General features: G+C 30.4%; 5 protein-coding genes and 1 long non-coding RNA gene across 7 annotated transcripts; 4 read left to right on the plus strand and 2 right to left on the minus strand.

Annotated features, from left to right (window-relative positions):
* Positions 1-251: 251 nt before the first annotated feature.
* On the plus strand, positions 252-2,505 carry fln (flightin). 2 transcript variants are annotated; one of them, XM_089170742.1, is made up of 3 exons: positions 252-556; positions 1,146-1,441; positions 1,606-2,505. In XM_089170742.1, the coding sequence occupies exons 2-3, from the start codon at positions 1,233-1,235 to the stop codon at positions 1,847-1,849; spliced, it is 453 nt and encodes a 150-aa protein (XP_089026868.1). In that variant the 5' UTR covers positions 252-556; positions 1,146-1,232; the 3' UTR covers positions 1,850-2,505. The 2 variants fall into 2 exon arrangements, with proteins under 2 accessions (XP_089026868.1, XP_015177827.1); XM_015322341.2 differs by lacking the exon at positions 252-556 and having other exon boundaries at positions 1,028-1,441.
* LOC107067122 (uncharacterized) lies at positions 2,202-4,545 on the minus strand. The gene is made up of 2 exons (XM_015322344.2): positions 4,388-4,545; positions 2,202-3,391 (listed from the first exon to the last, which is right to left on the minus strand). Exons 1-2 carry the CDS (start codon positions 4,391-4,393, stop codon positions 2,981-2,983), a joined length of 417 nt encoding a protein of 138 aa, XP_015177830.2. The 5' UTR covers positions 4,394-4,545; the 3' UTR covers positions 2,202-2,980.
* Positions 4,464-6,129, plus strand: LOC149033106 (uncharacterized). Its single transcript, XR_016176032.1, has 2 exons — positions 4,464-4,599; positions 5,142-6,129. It is a non-coding gene; the product is annotated as an uncharacterized LOC149033106 (long non-coding RNA).
* On the minus strand, positions 5,301-11,302 carry LOC107067121 (uncharacterized). Its single transcript, XM_015322342.2, is given in 4 exon segments — positions 5,301-6,219; positions 6,222-6,890; positions 8,140-8,370; positions 11,146-11,302. Coding segments are annotated over 3 exon segments (894 nt in total). The 5' UTR covers positions 8,321-8,370; positions 11,146-11,302; the 3' UTR covers positions 5,301-6,175.
* A 498-nt stretch (positions 11,303-11,800) lies between these two features.
* On the plus strand, positions 11,801-13,530 carry beg (malonyl-CoA-acyl carrier protein transacylase beg). The gene has a single exon (XM_015322345.2). The coding sequence runs from the start codon at positions 11,943-11,945 to the stop codon at positions 13,212-13,214; it is 1,272 nt and encodes a 423-aa protein (XP_015177831.2). The 5' UTR covers positions 11,801-11,942; the 3' UTR covers positions 13,215-13,530.
* A 143-nt stretch (positions 13,531-13,673) lies between these two features.
* On the plus strand, positions 13,674-15,346 carry SmD1 (small ribonucleoprotein particle protein SmD1). The gene is made up of 4 exons (XM_015322367.2): positions 13,674-13,813; positions 14,013-14,089; positions 14,345-14,542; positions 14,876-15,346. Exons 1-4 carry the CDS (start codon positions 13,800-13,802, stop codon positions 14,956-14,958), a joined length of 372 nt encoding a protein of 123 aa, XP_015177853.1. The 5' UTR covers positions 13,674-13,799; the 3' UTR covers positions 14,959-15,346.
* Positions 15,347-15,408: the final 62 nt, after the last annotated feature.

Here is a 15,408-nt window from a genome sequence, read left to right on the forward strand (position 1 = left end):
TTTTTTTTTTCTTTTTTAAATCAAAATGGCGACATTACCGGGAAATTTGAGAGAAAGTTTGAAGTAAAAATTGTTGCATTCATTTAGGGAACGATTAAATTGAGTGATAGAAAATGATGAAGATAAACAAAAAAGTAGATAATGAAAGAGATGATTAGATAGATAGATAGACAGATAGATAGATAAAAAATAAAGAGAGAGAGAGAGAGACAAAAAAAAGAAAGAAAAATTAGCACGAGGACAAAGTGGCGAACTTGCAAGAGAAGTACGTGCATAGGCGCGTTAAGAAAGGGACGGATAATATGTTGTACAACAAGAATCAAAAACAACGATTCACTTAGCATTTCTCGTGCCAAAGGTTCCCCCACCAACTTTCAAATCGAAGGGACACGAGCCCCGAAGAAGTAGGGGTACCTACATGAGAAAATGTTATAAGCGAAAATAAAAGCAAGAAAGAAGGCAAGGTCCCCGCGAGTGGCAAAGCTTCTTAGACGAGAGGGTAGTTTTTTTTTTCAGTTCAGTGCAGGTGCTTAGTTGAGCGAGCGTCGTAGCACAGGTATATCGAATCTTTTTATCCTCATTTTCTTCTTCTTCTTCTTCTTCTTCTTCTTTTTCTTTTACTTCATATTTTTGTTTAAAACGTGATTCGTTTTGTTCTATCGTTTGAAAGACACTTCATTTTATTTCTATTTTTTGTTTTTCTTACTTACTTCGGTATAAAATCGTGTTTAAAATCGTGATTGGACAATTTGTTGATAAGTTATTACAAAAAAAAAAACAAAAAAGGAACGAAGTGTGGTGAATATCCTGCGGTGTAATCAATCTTTTTACTTTTCTTTGAATAAATTCATATGTTTTTTTTTATTTATTATTATTATTATTATAAATGGTAGTATTAGATAAAAAAGATCGATAGATAGGAATAGTCAAATGACTTGTTGCGGCAATAATGTGGCCTGTTTCTCCACACAAGACAAATATACTCTTCTCTTGTCTAAATATAACAATTAGGATCGAAGTTGACGCTTGAGCGATCGACAAACCGAGAAATCGTGTCTTATATTGTGGCTTTTAATTAAAAGGGAGAAGGGGAGGGATTACATAAAGCTCGTTTACCTTCGATCGATCGTAAAATGACTTTGCAGGCTCTCTGAGGAGAATCGAAAAAAAAGGAAGAAGAAGAAGAAGAAGAAGAAGAAGAAGAAGAAGAAATAAAAAAAGAAAACGTCAAGATGTGGGATGATGAGGCACCTGCGTGGGAATTCGAAGAAACTCCAGCAGAACAGCCTGCAGAAGGTGCAGAAGGTGCAGAGGGTGCTCCAGCAGAGGGTGAAGCTGCTGAAAAACCAAAAATCAAACTCTTAAAGCTCGAACCTCCGAAGTACAATCATCACTGGGTGCGCCCATTGTTTCTAAATTATGACTATCTTTATGATTACAGGTAAGAAACACACACACACAAAATACACACAAAAATAATTCAAAACTATAGACAAAAGTGAAAAGAAGTGAGGTGAAATGAAAAATATACAATTGTGAATGAATTCAAATGAAACGAAGCAGCAAATAAATAATAAAACAACAAAATTCGTGATTGTTTTATAGGCAAAATTATTACAACGATGTAATTGACTACCTCAATCAAAGAGCAAGAGGTTTGTTCCGTGAACCTCCAAGAGCACAGGAATGGGCTGAAAGGGCTTTGAGGATGTACGATGCAAAGAATATCGATAGGAGTTTCAAGAGATCAGCTGATATGAAGTACATTACTAAAATGGATCTAACCCCACGACATTACAGTTATCATACGCGAGCATATTATAGTTTGAAGTATCAGAAAATTCTTTGAGATATTATTTTTCATAAAGAAAGATCGACGATTAACAATTTTACACAATTGTTCTTTGTCGATGCTGTTATTATCGATAAAACTATTGGTAAGCTGTTAATCCTTCTTTATATATATATATTTTTTTGTTCCTCAATCGGCTTACCTGTATAAATCCTGTAAAAATTAATGTTATTTCCTTACAAAATAAGGATATGTTGTATTTTTCAAATGAATTGTAGTCTCGATAGATATTTATTATAATTATTAGATCTTTCTTTCTTTCTTTATAAAATTGAGTTAATTAATGGTCATACGTTTTACTTATCTTGAACAAAATTCATTTATTTAATAACACGTATTTGTCATCTAGTTTCTTTTTTTTTTTTTTTTCTTTGGTCTCTGTATTTTCATTTTTAGATAATTTCGATTCGATTTCATACGCGTATTATTCATTTATTTTCGTATACAAATGTTCACGATAAACAACAACAATTATTTGAACATTCGCATTAAACTACGATAATTATTTTATTCAATCATATCTGCAAATTAATTATCATTCATTTTATGATATTATATTTGACGTGCTCGTGTACTATGACTATTGTATGTGTATTGTTACTATATAAATCGGTATTATATAATAATATACACGTGCACTTTTAATAACAAGATTTATCATTGATTTTTATTCCCTTTTACTTTTATTATTCTCCTCAATTATTTGAATATTATCAAATTTTAAAGATGGCAGGGAGAAGAGGGGTAAGTATCATCGTGTGCATACGTGTTACATGAACTTAGGTACGAATGGAAATAAGTTTTCGTTATTTCTTACATGAAATTAATGACAATTTGAATATTAACAACAATTTCAAATTTTATTGTAAATATATATTCGCATGAAAGTGTAACATAGTCATATTACTATTCAGCTTAGTACAACGTTATTGGATATGTATATATATATATGTAAATGTAAATGAATATGTATATACAGTTTTCAATGAAAATACACATTTGAAAAGGGTGAAATTGTGAATAACAAATTAAGTCCGATGTAATCGCGATTAATGGATAAAATGCATTTTCCTTTTTTTTTTGGTGTTCATTTTTCTTGTCTTTTTTGTTTGTTTGTTTTTTTTTGTTTTAAAAGGAAACACTCTTCTTTCGTTTAAGAAATTTTCTCTTTATCGGTTGCATGGCAATTACATCTAACGGATCTTCGATAAATTCTTTAGCATCGGCTAAAGAATTTAATCTTGATCTTCCATTTGAAATACGAGGAGTTGTTGTTGTTATTTCCGGTTCTGCATTTTGCGTTCTTGCCCATTGTAATATTATTTCCGGTTTGGCTTTAGATTTATCAGGAACCAATTCTAAATTAGCCAATTTTCTTGATCTGTCTAATTTTTGTGTTAAAGTAACGTTGTCATCTAGATCGTCCTCGTTATTGTCGAATTTAGTTGCGTGTTTTTGAAATGCATTACCGGCGGCCTCCAACGTGTTCCTAGCCTTCTCAATTTCGGCGTTCAAATCGATTACGTCGAAAATACGATCCTGAAATGAAAGAGGAACAATAATAAAAAAAAAAAAAAAACAAAAATAAAATAAAATCAATTAATATTAAAAAGAAAATAAATATCGTCGAATCGCGGGGATAACTTTATCGTAGATCAGTGCAAAATTTCAGCCTATAAGAACGATTTAAAAGTGCATAATGTCGTACATAAATAAATCAGCTTTGTTTTTTTTGTTTTTTGTTTTTTTTTTGTTTTTTTTTGCACGCATTAAGAGGGTATTTTGGTTTACAGTATATTACAAAAATCTATCACAATTGTTTCTCCAAAATCTTGAAAAAAAAAAATCTCATTTAAATTCAATATTCAAAAATATATCATACGAAAACATCGATCACTCTTCTTCCCCCCATAATAGTTTTACATTAGTAATTTAAAACTGTATACAGTTAAAAAAAATACAAATCCATTAGTTCCAAATACTATTTATACGACAAATCCTCTCTCCCATTCATATATATATATATATATAGTTTCTTTTTTCTTTTCGTCATATATTTAAGTGCAATAAGAATTTATTTTTGTTTCGTCTAAATGATAAAAAAATAACAGCTGAACATGTTTCATTGACACATCGAAATTGTATGAAAACACAACGTGGGTTTTTTTTTATTAAAAAAAAAAAAAATGTCTCTTTTTTTTCGAAACGTTATATAAATAGAAAAAAAAAGATCAAAATTATAGCAGCCATTCGGTGGAAAAAGCAAGCAATAAAAAAAAAACAAAAAGGTATTTTTTAATGCAACACGCGTATCACAAAATTTCGTAATAAATATTGCAAAATATAGGGTTACTTTCAAAATAAAATGAAACACCATTGACAAATGTGAACGAGAGTAGAAATGAAAATTTAAAAAATGAATTCGTACAAAAAAAAAAACAAAAAACAAAAACTTGTAGATTCCAAAAAAAAACAAAATAAAAGAAAAAGAATGTTGTTTTTCTGAACCAGAATACCCTCTCAAAAGAAGTGAACCTGCATGTCTCTTCTCTTGCGTCTCAATTCGGCCAAATCTTCCTCGAAGGCAGCCGCGGCACGTTCTTTGTAACGTCGTTGATTCAAAACGAAATCATCTTCGAAATCGTCCTCCGGAAGTGCTCTGCCACGTCCGTCGAAAATAAAGTCCAGATCGTCGTAATAATCGCCACGATTTCCCGATACGTTTCGGGAGCCTGAAATGTTAGTGGGTAGGTGTTAAACTAGTAATAAGGATTCAAATGTTTAATAATGAAGTTAAATGCCTGTAAAAATGTAAATGTGTTACAGTACAAGTTTAACACGATCAGGATGACTTATGTAAAAGTGTTACTATGATTTTATATATAATTATTATTATTATTATTATATATTTTTGTTTTTTTCTTTTTTTTTAATTTATGTTATAAAATAAAAGGATGATTATATCGGGTTTAGTAAATAATATTATTGAATTAATTCATAATTAAAATTCAATTCAATTTAAATGGGAGAATTAATATTAAAGTTAATTTCCTTTTTTTTTTTGTTTATGTTTGATATTTTTAACTGTTGCGATGAAAACTGTTCGTAACGTTTTACGTTGGCCATCCTGTATATAAATTTGAAATATCTATTTTTGTGTATCGTTAAACGACTAGTCGAGATTATATCTCGATTGTATTTAGTAATACCACCTTACCATTTTATAATCTCGTCGTTAGATCTTATTATGTCATTATGCAAGTAACAATCAAATTATATTTTACTAAAGTAACATGCACGAAGAAGATGAAGAAGAAGAAGAAGAAAAAGAGGTGAAAGGATAATACGTGCATGCCTGAAAAGTGCAAATTACAAAAGCATGACAGGATAAATCAACGATGAAAGAAAACAGCAGTACGATATCAATAAAGGTAGTACATGTTGTTCCTCAAGTTTTACAACAAAATTTATTGGTTTATACGAGAAAGAAAAAAAGATATATGTATATATATATATATAAATATACATATATACTGTAGCGTGCAGAGACATAGAGAAGTAGTTTCTTACTTAACATTTAAACTTTACAAGAACACTTACTATATACTGTAATATATTTTTGTAATGTACATATGTATATATTTGATTGAAAAGTCTTTTTTCTTTGTATGTATTTTTTCGTTTTTTTTTTTTTTTGTAAATCTTTTTAAATAAACGTGCATTCCCTTCTTCGCAAAGAGACACAATCAAATTTCGTGAAATTGTTCAATAAAACGAGGGAATACTAGGATAGGGTGGTCACAATAGTTTGTTTTTTGGTGACGTAATAAAATAATTGATTTATCTTCACTTATATGAGTTATAGATAATAACTCATGATTGTCTACGCATAGATCATAATAATCCTTTTACTCTCAAAAATTACTTAATTAAATACTATTATAAAATGAAATGAAATGAAATAAAATGTGAAAAAAAAAAAACTACTACCTGTGTATCCTGTATAAATTAAAAATACATAATATCGATGATTCGATGCATGTAAATGAACAAAAAATATTCATTAACACGTCCTTAGAATTTCAATCGATTTCAATCGTAAGCAATGCGCAATAAAGATAATCGACTAACAATAAATACATTTTATGATACAATTGGACAATTTTTATAGCGGTTAAAGTGAGGTTAGAGCATCGTGTGATCGCAATGAATATACAGACAAAGAGAGAAAAAGGAAAAAACAGAGAGAGAGAGAGAGAGAGAGAGAGAGAGAGAAAGAGATAGAAAGAGATAGAAAGAAAGAATCATGAGCTAGAGTTTGAACTAAAAGGTGACATGTTTTTCGGTACGTTCGTTACGCATGGAAATTTTTTGCTGCTGCTAGTGAGGGCGGCTGAGGATCGTTGATAATCGTCGATAATAGGAGGGGAAGGTGGTGACGAAGTTGTAATACTCTCATTGACGAGCGCCCTCAAAGCAGCAGCCCTGCGTTCTCTCTTGGCTTGTCTCTCGGCCAATTCTTCCATCTCGGATTCGAGATCATCGAGACGTGCTTTCGTTTGTCTGGCTCGAGTGGCAGCCGCATTAGAGAGCAACGTGTCCTCTTCGTTATCATTTATCAATTTGGACCACCTGGTCAAAGATGATGGTTGTTGTTTTTCCAAATCATCGCCTACACCGCCGCCGATCGATGTTAAAATCTTTGAACGTCTTTTGAAAGCAGCCGAATCGAAATCCTCGATCTTCTTATTCAGTACGGAGTCCATATCTTGATCAAGTTCCATCGCTGCCACTTTAGCCTTGAAACGACGCGTCGTAGATGCTACCTCATTTGCAAAATCATCCGCGAATTTTCGTTGAGTCCTTTGTCCACGGCTATCGAAGACCGTCTCCTCATCCTCGCCAGGGAGTAGAAGAGGGTTGTGCTCGGTGCTGGTCAAGGGTGATAGTACTTGGGAGGCACGGGTACGAGGGTCGAGGTCGAGGTCAAGGTCACGCCCGAAAGTGTCGTTCCGAGGACCAGAAAGGTCTCGCGAGCCTGTAAAAACCGACAGAATTTTTCATCTATTTCGCGGACCTAACCGTCTGTATCATGCGTATCGTATATACGTATCATGCGTATGTGGTGATGAACATAATTGATCCTATGTTTTATGATTTACAATTTTTCATTAATGTTCTCGACATAATTCCTACAATAGATTAATTGATTGAATAAATTCATTACTCGTTCAGTTTTAAAGAGCATATGATCAATTTTGTGATTCACCGTAATTCCCTGTACTTTATGACGTCTATTCACTCACATCTATTAATTTAAGTATTTACAAATGATCCTTCCTTTATCCTGCATGTCTGCTCGTTTCTCTCGATTCCCAAGGAATTTCTAATTATCGAATTTAATCCTAAATTTATTCATCTATTTCTACCATTACACACCCTGGGATATGATTTCGATTTTAGAATGACGTTCGAAGAATAATCGAAAATAAATTTTGTTCTTTTACGCTGTTCCTCGACTCGAGTACGAAGCAATCTTTTTACCTGTACCTTATTACTATTATTATTATTATCATTATTGTTATATTATTGTCTTTTTTTTATTATTATTTTTTTTTCATTTTACAGCCTTATAACAATTGTAAATTTAACGCGACTTAAAACGGCTTTAGACTTTAGTCGGCATTAAGTCATATATTTAGAAAAAAAGCAAACATTTATTCGTCAAACAGAATATTATACAATGATTACGGACAATAAATCTGAACATTGAGAATAACTACACACACACAAGAAGAATAAGAATAAGAAGAAGAAGAAGAGTAATAGAGACGAAGAATACGTTTTAGGTTATGTATCCTCGATCGTTGCTGTAATTTCATTAATTGTAAAATCTTATTATTTTGTTGTTTCTTTTTTCCACATATATTGAAAATTGTAAATGTATTCATATATATATATATATATATTTTTTTTTTGTTTGTTTGTTTGTAAAATTAAACTATAACACATTCTATGTTATCGGATGATCAATTTTCAAAGGAACGGTGTAACGAAGGACAGTTTTATCCTTTAGGAGGAAAGAAAAAAAAAACATGCTAAATACGATTATATATAAAAGGAGAACCAGGATAAAATGTGTATCTCAATTATTCATCATTTACAACGGATCTATTGAACACCTTGTCAACATTTCAAAAAAAGGTGGCATAAGGGTTGTCAAGGGGGTAAGAAGGGGAGTACTTTCATTCCTCAAAACCATTTGGGAAAACGACTGAAGAGGTTACCGATGTCGCCTCGACGGGCCGCGATTTCATCGGCTATCGACGATCTTGGCTCGGAGAATAAGGGCCGAGCACAGTACTTCCTGTCCAAGTGGTCAACCATTGGCTTGTAATAGGATTCCCCCTTGTCGTAATTGCATCCATAAACGCGCGTACGCGGCCTGCTAAGTATTGGCCTCGACATATCTGCTTCACACTTTTTTTGGGGGGTGGTTTATTGCCCTTTTTTTATTTCTGTAATAAATAATCGATCAATTATAAATTCATTCGATGATGATGATGAGTAATATCAATTCTAATTGTCATAAATAATATATAGATTATCGTTTATCGAATTACATTTAAAACGAGTAAAGTAAAGACGTGTGTGATAAGCAAGAGGAAAAAAGAAAATGGAGAAAGGAAAAAAAGAAAATGATTTTGTCTAATGTCAGACAATGTTATAAAGACGATACTCGTCTTATTTTATTTGGCTACGATCCAATAATCTCGTGCGTTCTTGCGTAGGATTGTGAAAATGAACGATGGATAACAGACGCGATGATTATGGTGACGCGTGGTTGTAACGATACGGTAAGATGATAAGTTGAAAGGGTAGAGAATATGATAGATTTGGTTTCTAACGTTTACAATTACAGAAAGGGAAAGATCAAAAAAATTAAATGTGAGAGAGAAAAAAAGAAAAAAAAATGAGAGAAGGTTTCGAGTGTGTGAGGAACCAGTAAACTGGAACGAGCAACTATCTATATACTGGTCTCAAAAATAGACCGCATCTAATTTGGTGCCCGTGAACCGAACTGGCACGGTACACGCGATCCCGGGACAACCGAGACCAAGTACCAACAGTGTAAATCCCAAAGAATCGTTCTTCCTTGTCTTTTCTTCAGGGGCACCACTCGAAACTATAACGCAAACGTTTGGAGAATAGCATGAGCAATCAAAAACATCGTTACCATTTATTATTATTTTCATTTACGATTGAACGATCTCTCCTTCGGAATAATTTAAATGTGTAAACGCGTGAAATTATTTTCTAATTTGAAACACGATTAGATGCCAATTTTGTTGCATACACCTGCAACAATTTGTTTTATTATTTGAAAGATATCAAATTGTTGTCATCTTCTCTCCTGGGTGTGATCTTACTTGGTAAACGAAAATGAGTTTATTGTGAAAACAATTGTAATGATATCTCTCTTCCAAATCGTTTCCGATTACATCGATTATTTTTATTTAATTTACAAATATCTGGATATATGCCCAAGTTTTATAGAATACAATTATGATATTTCCTTGAACGTTTTTACTTTATTATTATCAGAATTCGTGTAAAAAGATATTTCAACGAGATGGTCCAAATCGACGACGAGGTGGCAAATGACAAAACTTGATATGTAAATACTTCGTACTTGTATAGAAGAAGCTATTAATGCATCAACCGATTAGATCGTTCACTCGACTTAATTGGCTTCTACATGTATTTGGCTCACGTCTAATAAGCCAAACGTATTTGTAATTTAGAACAAAGTACTTTATTGCTCAATCTTTCTTTCATGCCCGTGCTAGGTATTTTACTATGTGTAACGATATAGTAATCGTGTGTTTACACACGTGAGACATTGAAACCATGAGAGTTTAATTAAAAGAAATATTCAATGAAAATATAGAATTAATTAGGAAATCAACTAATCTCGGATAAGAGTTAAATGTATATTATTTTGAAGTTATTATTATTATTATTATTATTATTACTGTTATTATAGATCATCAGGTTACCTTAATGATAATTTATTAGAATCTTTAATGCCATAACAAAAAATATATTCCGAGGGCTTAGCCAACACAGATCTATCGTTCTCGTAAAATACAACAATAGAAATACGAAGCCGTTCTTTGACACGATAAAAATTGGCTAGTATCGTTACTAGGGCATCCCTAAATTAAATCATTTAAAACGGACGATTAAGAAATGCCAAAATTTACGAGACACCTCGCGGAAAGACATGGTGATGTGCTAGTGACATGCTAGACATTTTAAATGATAACGGATTATATTCTATTAAATATGTATAATGTTAACTGTTTTAGATTGTGAGTCAGACCTCCCAACGAATCACTTAAATATTTATGTACATGTGTATTTTGTTTTCTTACGTATTCGTTTTAAATATATAATTTTCTTTAAACAAATCTTCTTTGTGGAATTGTTGGCTTATTTTCGTTTTACATATATACATACAGATATTTATACATATCGTAATTTTCTGATTCATTAAATTAAGATACCGAAAGTAATGCGATTGCTAAAGAATCCAAGAGTTTATTACAAGAAAGATTTTTAAATAACTTTCACACATTTTACTCTATTTATTTTATTATACATAAAAGAGATCTTCTAATTTATTTTAACGAAATAATCATTTTAATTTGTACTACTGATTTTAATCATGATTAATTAGAATTGTATCTGGAATTAGTATATACAGTATTCATGGTGTTACGCTTCTACCGTTAGTACGTTGCGTAAGATAGCCAGATTTAGATCTAGAGAGTCGTTTAAAAACAGTGATATCGATTACAAAATAATCTAAACTATGATTCTATGATAAAAAATTGTTCATTTTTTTTTTTTTTTTTGAAATCAATGCAGGATTTTTGAACGATTTTACAAGTCAGTCCTGTACAATAGAAATGCATTCACAAATACTGAACTATGTTAATCGTAAGATACAAATGAAACGTTTAGGTATTAATTAACGATTTAATTATTTTTCTTAAAGGATAAAATAAGTATTTTATTCGTAAACAATTAGATTGATATTAAACAATTTTATCATTGTTTATTTCATAATTGACTTAACATGAATGCGACAAATTGATAAATCATTTGCAAACGTTTGAATTTTGAATTGATTTTATTTTTGTATTTTGTAATAATTGTTATAAAAAATAATAGCAGGAGTAAATCATGTATTTATAAAGAGGTTGAATAAAATAGGTCAATCTTACCTGAGTATGATTTTTACAAGGTATCCCTTAAGGTGCTGCTGTTTCTTCGAAAGTAGAGCCGCGACTCCCACGGTCGTCGGATGCCCGTTGTTTCCCACTCCCTTGGGGTACTACCCCTTCCTCTTTATGCTTCCTACTAGGATGCTATTCCCAGTAATTTATTCATACCCTGGTGGGCGTTCGCCCACTTCTACTTTCAAGTTCTTCAAGATTTTTCCCATTCCTCCTGTATCACCTAATATTATTTAATTTAATTTTTTTTTTTTTTTAGTATACAGATTTCTTATTTTTTATATATTTTTTAATTTCATTTATAATATTTTAATAATCTAAAATAAATAATTGTATATTATTTTATTGAATATAGTTTTAAACTTTGATTTTAATTCAAATTTAATTTGAACAAACAAGATTTTATCTATGCATGTATCTATATCTACTTTATACGTGTTTTAATAAATACATCATTGCAAGGATTGGGCATAAATTGAAATATATTCTGTAATTTATTGTTTTTACTACGTTTCTTCGAATATCTGATCTATTATAAGCTTAAAATTATCGGCTATTACAAATTTCCTGGCAAGTAGCATCAAAAACGAGTAGCGCGCTTTTTCAAATCTCGAGTTCTTCTAAATCATTCCAGATGGCACTGCGTGTTGATGAAAAATGAAAGTGTATATGGAAGGAAAGAGACATAAGTAGAAACACGTGGATTTCTATACCGCCTAAGTGTTATTTTCAAACAATAAATATTAAAATGATAGATTGTAATTAATAAGAGATTATTTAAAAAAATGTCAACGATGATTAAACAAGTTATTTCCAATAGGATACTTTTACAACTATCAAGTTTATATCGTTTCAATCGTATCAACAAATTTTCTAACAATATTCCAAATGATCAAGAAGACAATGTTTCAAATAAAAGAACAACAACAATTGATGAAAAAACATCGCAAGATGAATTAAATAATACTTCTGAAGAGAAAGAACTTCAACGTCTTCTTAAAGAAGCTGCAACTTACAGTGATGCCAAAGATACAAATTGGGTTACAACACCTTATCCTGCTAATGCACCAACCTCTGTGGAAGAGGATAAAATAGAGGTACCTAAAATTGACCCAAGAGATAGAACAATAATACTTTTTCCAGGACAAGGGATTCTCAAAGTTGGCGCTGTTGAAAAATATTTAAGATATCCTGGTGCAAAAGAAATATTTGAAATAGCTAATGAAATTTTAGGATACAATCTATTAAAGATATGTTTAAAAGGTCCCCAAGAAAAATTAGATCAAACGAGATTTAATCAACCAGCTACGGTTGTTTCATCGTTGGCTGCATTAGAAAAAATACGAGAAGACAGGCCAAAAGTATTTGAAAATTGTGCAGGTGTTGCTGGATACAGTGTTGGCGAATTGAGTGCATTGATTTTTTCAGGAGCTATCTCTGTTGAAGATGGTATCAGATTGGTAACAGTTAGGGGTAATATGATGCAAGTTGCATCCGACAAATCACGTCAAGGAATGTTATCCGTTTATTGTTCTCCTACAGCAAAATTATCTAAGATATTACAAGATGCTGTATCTTGGGCTGTAGACTTGGGTGTGCCTGATCCTGTATGCAGAATATCCGTTTTTTTATATACTCAAAGTAAAATAATAGCTGGAAATGAAGAAGCATTGCAATATATAGAAAAGCACGGTCAGGCTATGGGTTTAACAAAAATAAAGAGGCTTCCAGTTTCAGGAGCTTTTCATACACCTCTCATGGAACCAGCTTTAAAAAAATTTTATGAAGCACTGGGTTCTGTAACCATAGAAGAACCAAGAACTGAAGTATATTCTAATTATACTGGGCTTCCTTATAGACATTTACGAACTATTAAAGCATTGTTATTAAAACAAATTGTATCACCGGTAAGATGGGAACAATGTATGCAAAGAATATATAACAGATCAGAAGGACAATTATTTCCAAGAACATTTGATGTTTGCTCTGGTGGAAGAATGAGAGCTATTTTGAAATTAATTAATTCAAAAGCAGCTAATTCTTGTATAGTAATTTAATACAAAATTGTTTATTTATAAGAATATAAACGTTTTGCTAATATAAATGAAGTGTATACTGGTATTTATTATATGACAAAAATACTGACAATGATTTTAAATATAAATTTTTATATTTGTTAATATGTATTTTGTATATGAAAGAATGTGGAGTTTATATTCATATGAATGTGAATAGTTTTCTTTTTCTTTTATAATGTATGTATGCACATATGTGTATTTTACGTGTTACTTCATTTATTCTTTTAATAAAATTAAATTAAAATTTTGTTGTATTAAAATTTTGAGAATAACAATTTGAATAATTATAAAAATTCAAAATTATATTATCTTTTTTTAAACATTTGGATGCGTTTAGAGAATATTTGTGAAAATAGAAACTGAGGTTAATTATGATTGAGTTTTGGAACACATGTGGTGTCTTGAGCATCTTGCGCATGTGCAGTGTCTTGAGCATCTTGCGCATGTGCAGTATCGTGAGCATCTTGCGCATGTCACGCAAAGCCAAATGAAGGTATACATATAATACCGGTAATACAATTTTTGTGATATTAAACATTGGAAAATAAATATTCTATTAACATCATGAAACTAGTAAGGTACGTATACTAATTAATTATTATTAAAATTTCATTTTCTTCATTATGAAGAATATAATACACATTTTGATACATTTCATATTAGAATATTTAAAACCTAACCTTATTTTCTCAACGAATTAATGTCTTTTTAACCAGTCAATTTTATATAGAAAACAAATTAATAAATATCTTCTATGTAATATATTTTATTTTATAGATTTTTGATGAAACTCAGTCATGAGACTGTAACGATAGAACTAAAAAATGGAACTCAGGTACATGGTACAATTACAGGTATGTTAACATAACCTTTTTTGGAAATTATTATTCTAATCTAGCATTAAATATTTTTCTGTACTATTATCTATTCTTCGATAAATCATTTGTATAGTTTTAATATTTAACTTTATTTAATCTCTCTCTCTCTCTCTCTCTCTCTCTCTAATATATATATATATATATATATATATATATATATATATATATATATATAATATATTTTTAATACAAAATTATTTTGACTTAACTAATTGATTTCTGTCGCAATAGGTGTTGATGTAGCCATGAATACTCATTTAAAAACAGTAAAGATGATAATTAAGAATAGAGATCCTATTCAATTGGATACTTTAAGTTTACGAGGAAATAATATACGGTATTATATTCTACCTGAATGTCTTACATTAGAATCATTACTTATTGATGACACACCAAAGGCCAAAGCTAAGAAGAAAGAAGCTGCAAGAGGTTTGTAATAATTAATTATGATATATTAGGTCTACCGGATAGTTCTGTCCATTTAAACAAAACACCGGTTCAATTTTTCGTCTTTAGGGATTAAACATTTTTTAAAAATGCAATATACACATTGTCATTATACTATAATAAAAAATTATAAATAATGATGATAATTGATAAATATTAGTCAATTAAAGAGATATGAAAATTGATTACTTTTGTTTTATTCTAAAAATGGACAGAACTTTCTGATAGACTTAATATATAGTTACATACATACCACAAAAATGAATAAAAGTAGGAACACAAAAAATACAAATTATTTATTACATTATTTTTTAGGAGCTGCACGTGGTAGAGGCCGTGGTGCCAGAGGTGGTAGAGGAGGTAGAGGAGGTAGAGGAAGAGGACGAGGCAGACGATAGTAACACTAAAATTATTGAGTATTATAAATGATTCTTCCACATGTGGATAATTGGAAAAAAATTGAAAAAAAAGAAACAAATAATTGTTAATACAATATATGCGATATGATTATTTAATAAAATCTTTTTCATTGGGATTGTATTAAATTACAAATTAAATATTTGATAGTATTAAGTACAGACAAGCAGTTTAGAATATTTTTGATTATAGCGTAACCAGTACAAAAATACAAAAAAAAAAAAATGATTCTTCTATTAAATATAAGTCAAATGTACAATTTTATAATCTTATATATAATGCGTGTGAATATTTTATCATTCCACATACATATAACGTAATTTACATGTAAAAAAAAAAAAAAAAAAAAAAAAAAAAACAAGTATAAAATTAATTAAACTTACAAGCGAAATTATTTTAAGAATAAACGTAAATATTTCTTCAATAATGTA

Source organism: Polistes dominula, unplaced genomic scaffold, assembly GCF_049000335.1.
Source record: "Polistes dominula isolate Pdom_NZ unplaced genomic scaffold, Pdom_raw_medaka contig_79, whole genome shotgun sequence".
Lineage (NCBI taxonomy): Eukaryota > Metazoa > Arthropoda > Insecta > Hymenoptera > Vespidae > Polistes > Polistes dominula.

Excerpts from the sequence above, each read along its gene's own strand:
- fln (XM_089170742.1), top strand. The coding sequence starts at position 1,233 with ATGTGGGATGATGAGGCACCTGCGTGGGAATTCGAAGAAACTCCAGCA. Across the intron at positions 1,442-1,605 it reads GACTATCTTTATGATTACAG|GCAAAATTATTACAACGATG; the intron begins GTAAGAAACACA and ends ATTGTTTTATAG.
- beg (XM_015322345.2), top strand. The coding sequence starts at position 11,943 with ATGTCAACGATGATTAAACAAGTTATTTCCAATAGGATACTTTTACAA.
- SmD1 (XM_015322367.2), top strand. Across the intron at positions 14,090-14,344 it reads GGTACATGGTACAATTACAG|GTGTTGATGTAGCCATGAAT; the intron begins GTATGTTAACAT and ends CTGTCGCAATAG. Across the intron at positions 14,543-14,875 it reads GAAGAAAGAAGCTGCAAGAG|GAGCTGCACGTGGTAGAGGC; the intron begins GTTTGTAATAAT and ends ATTATTTTTTAG.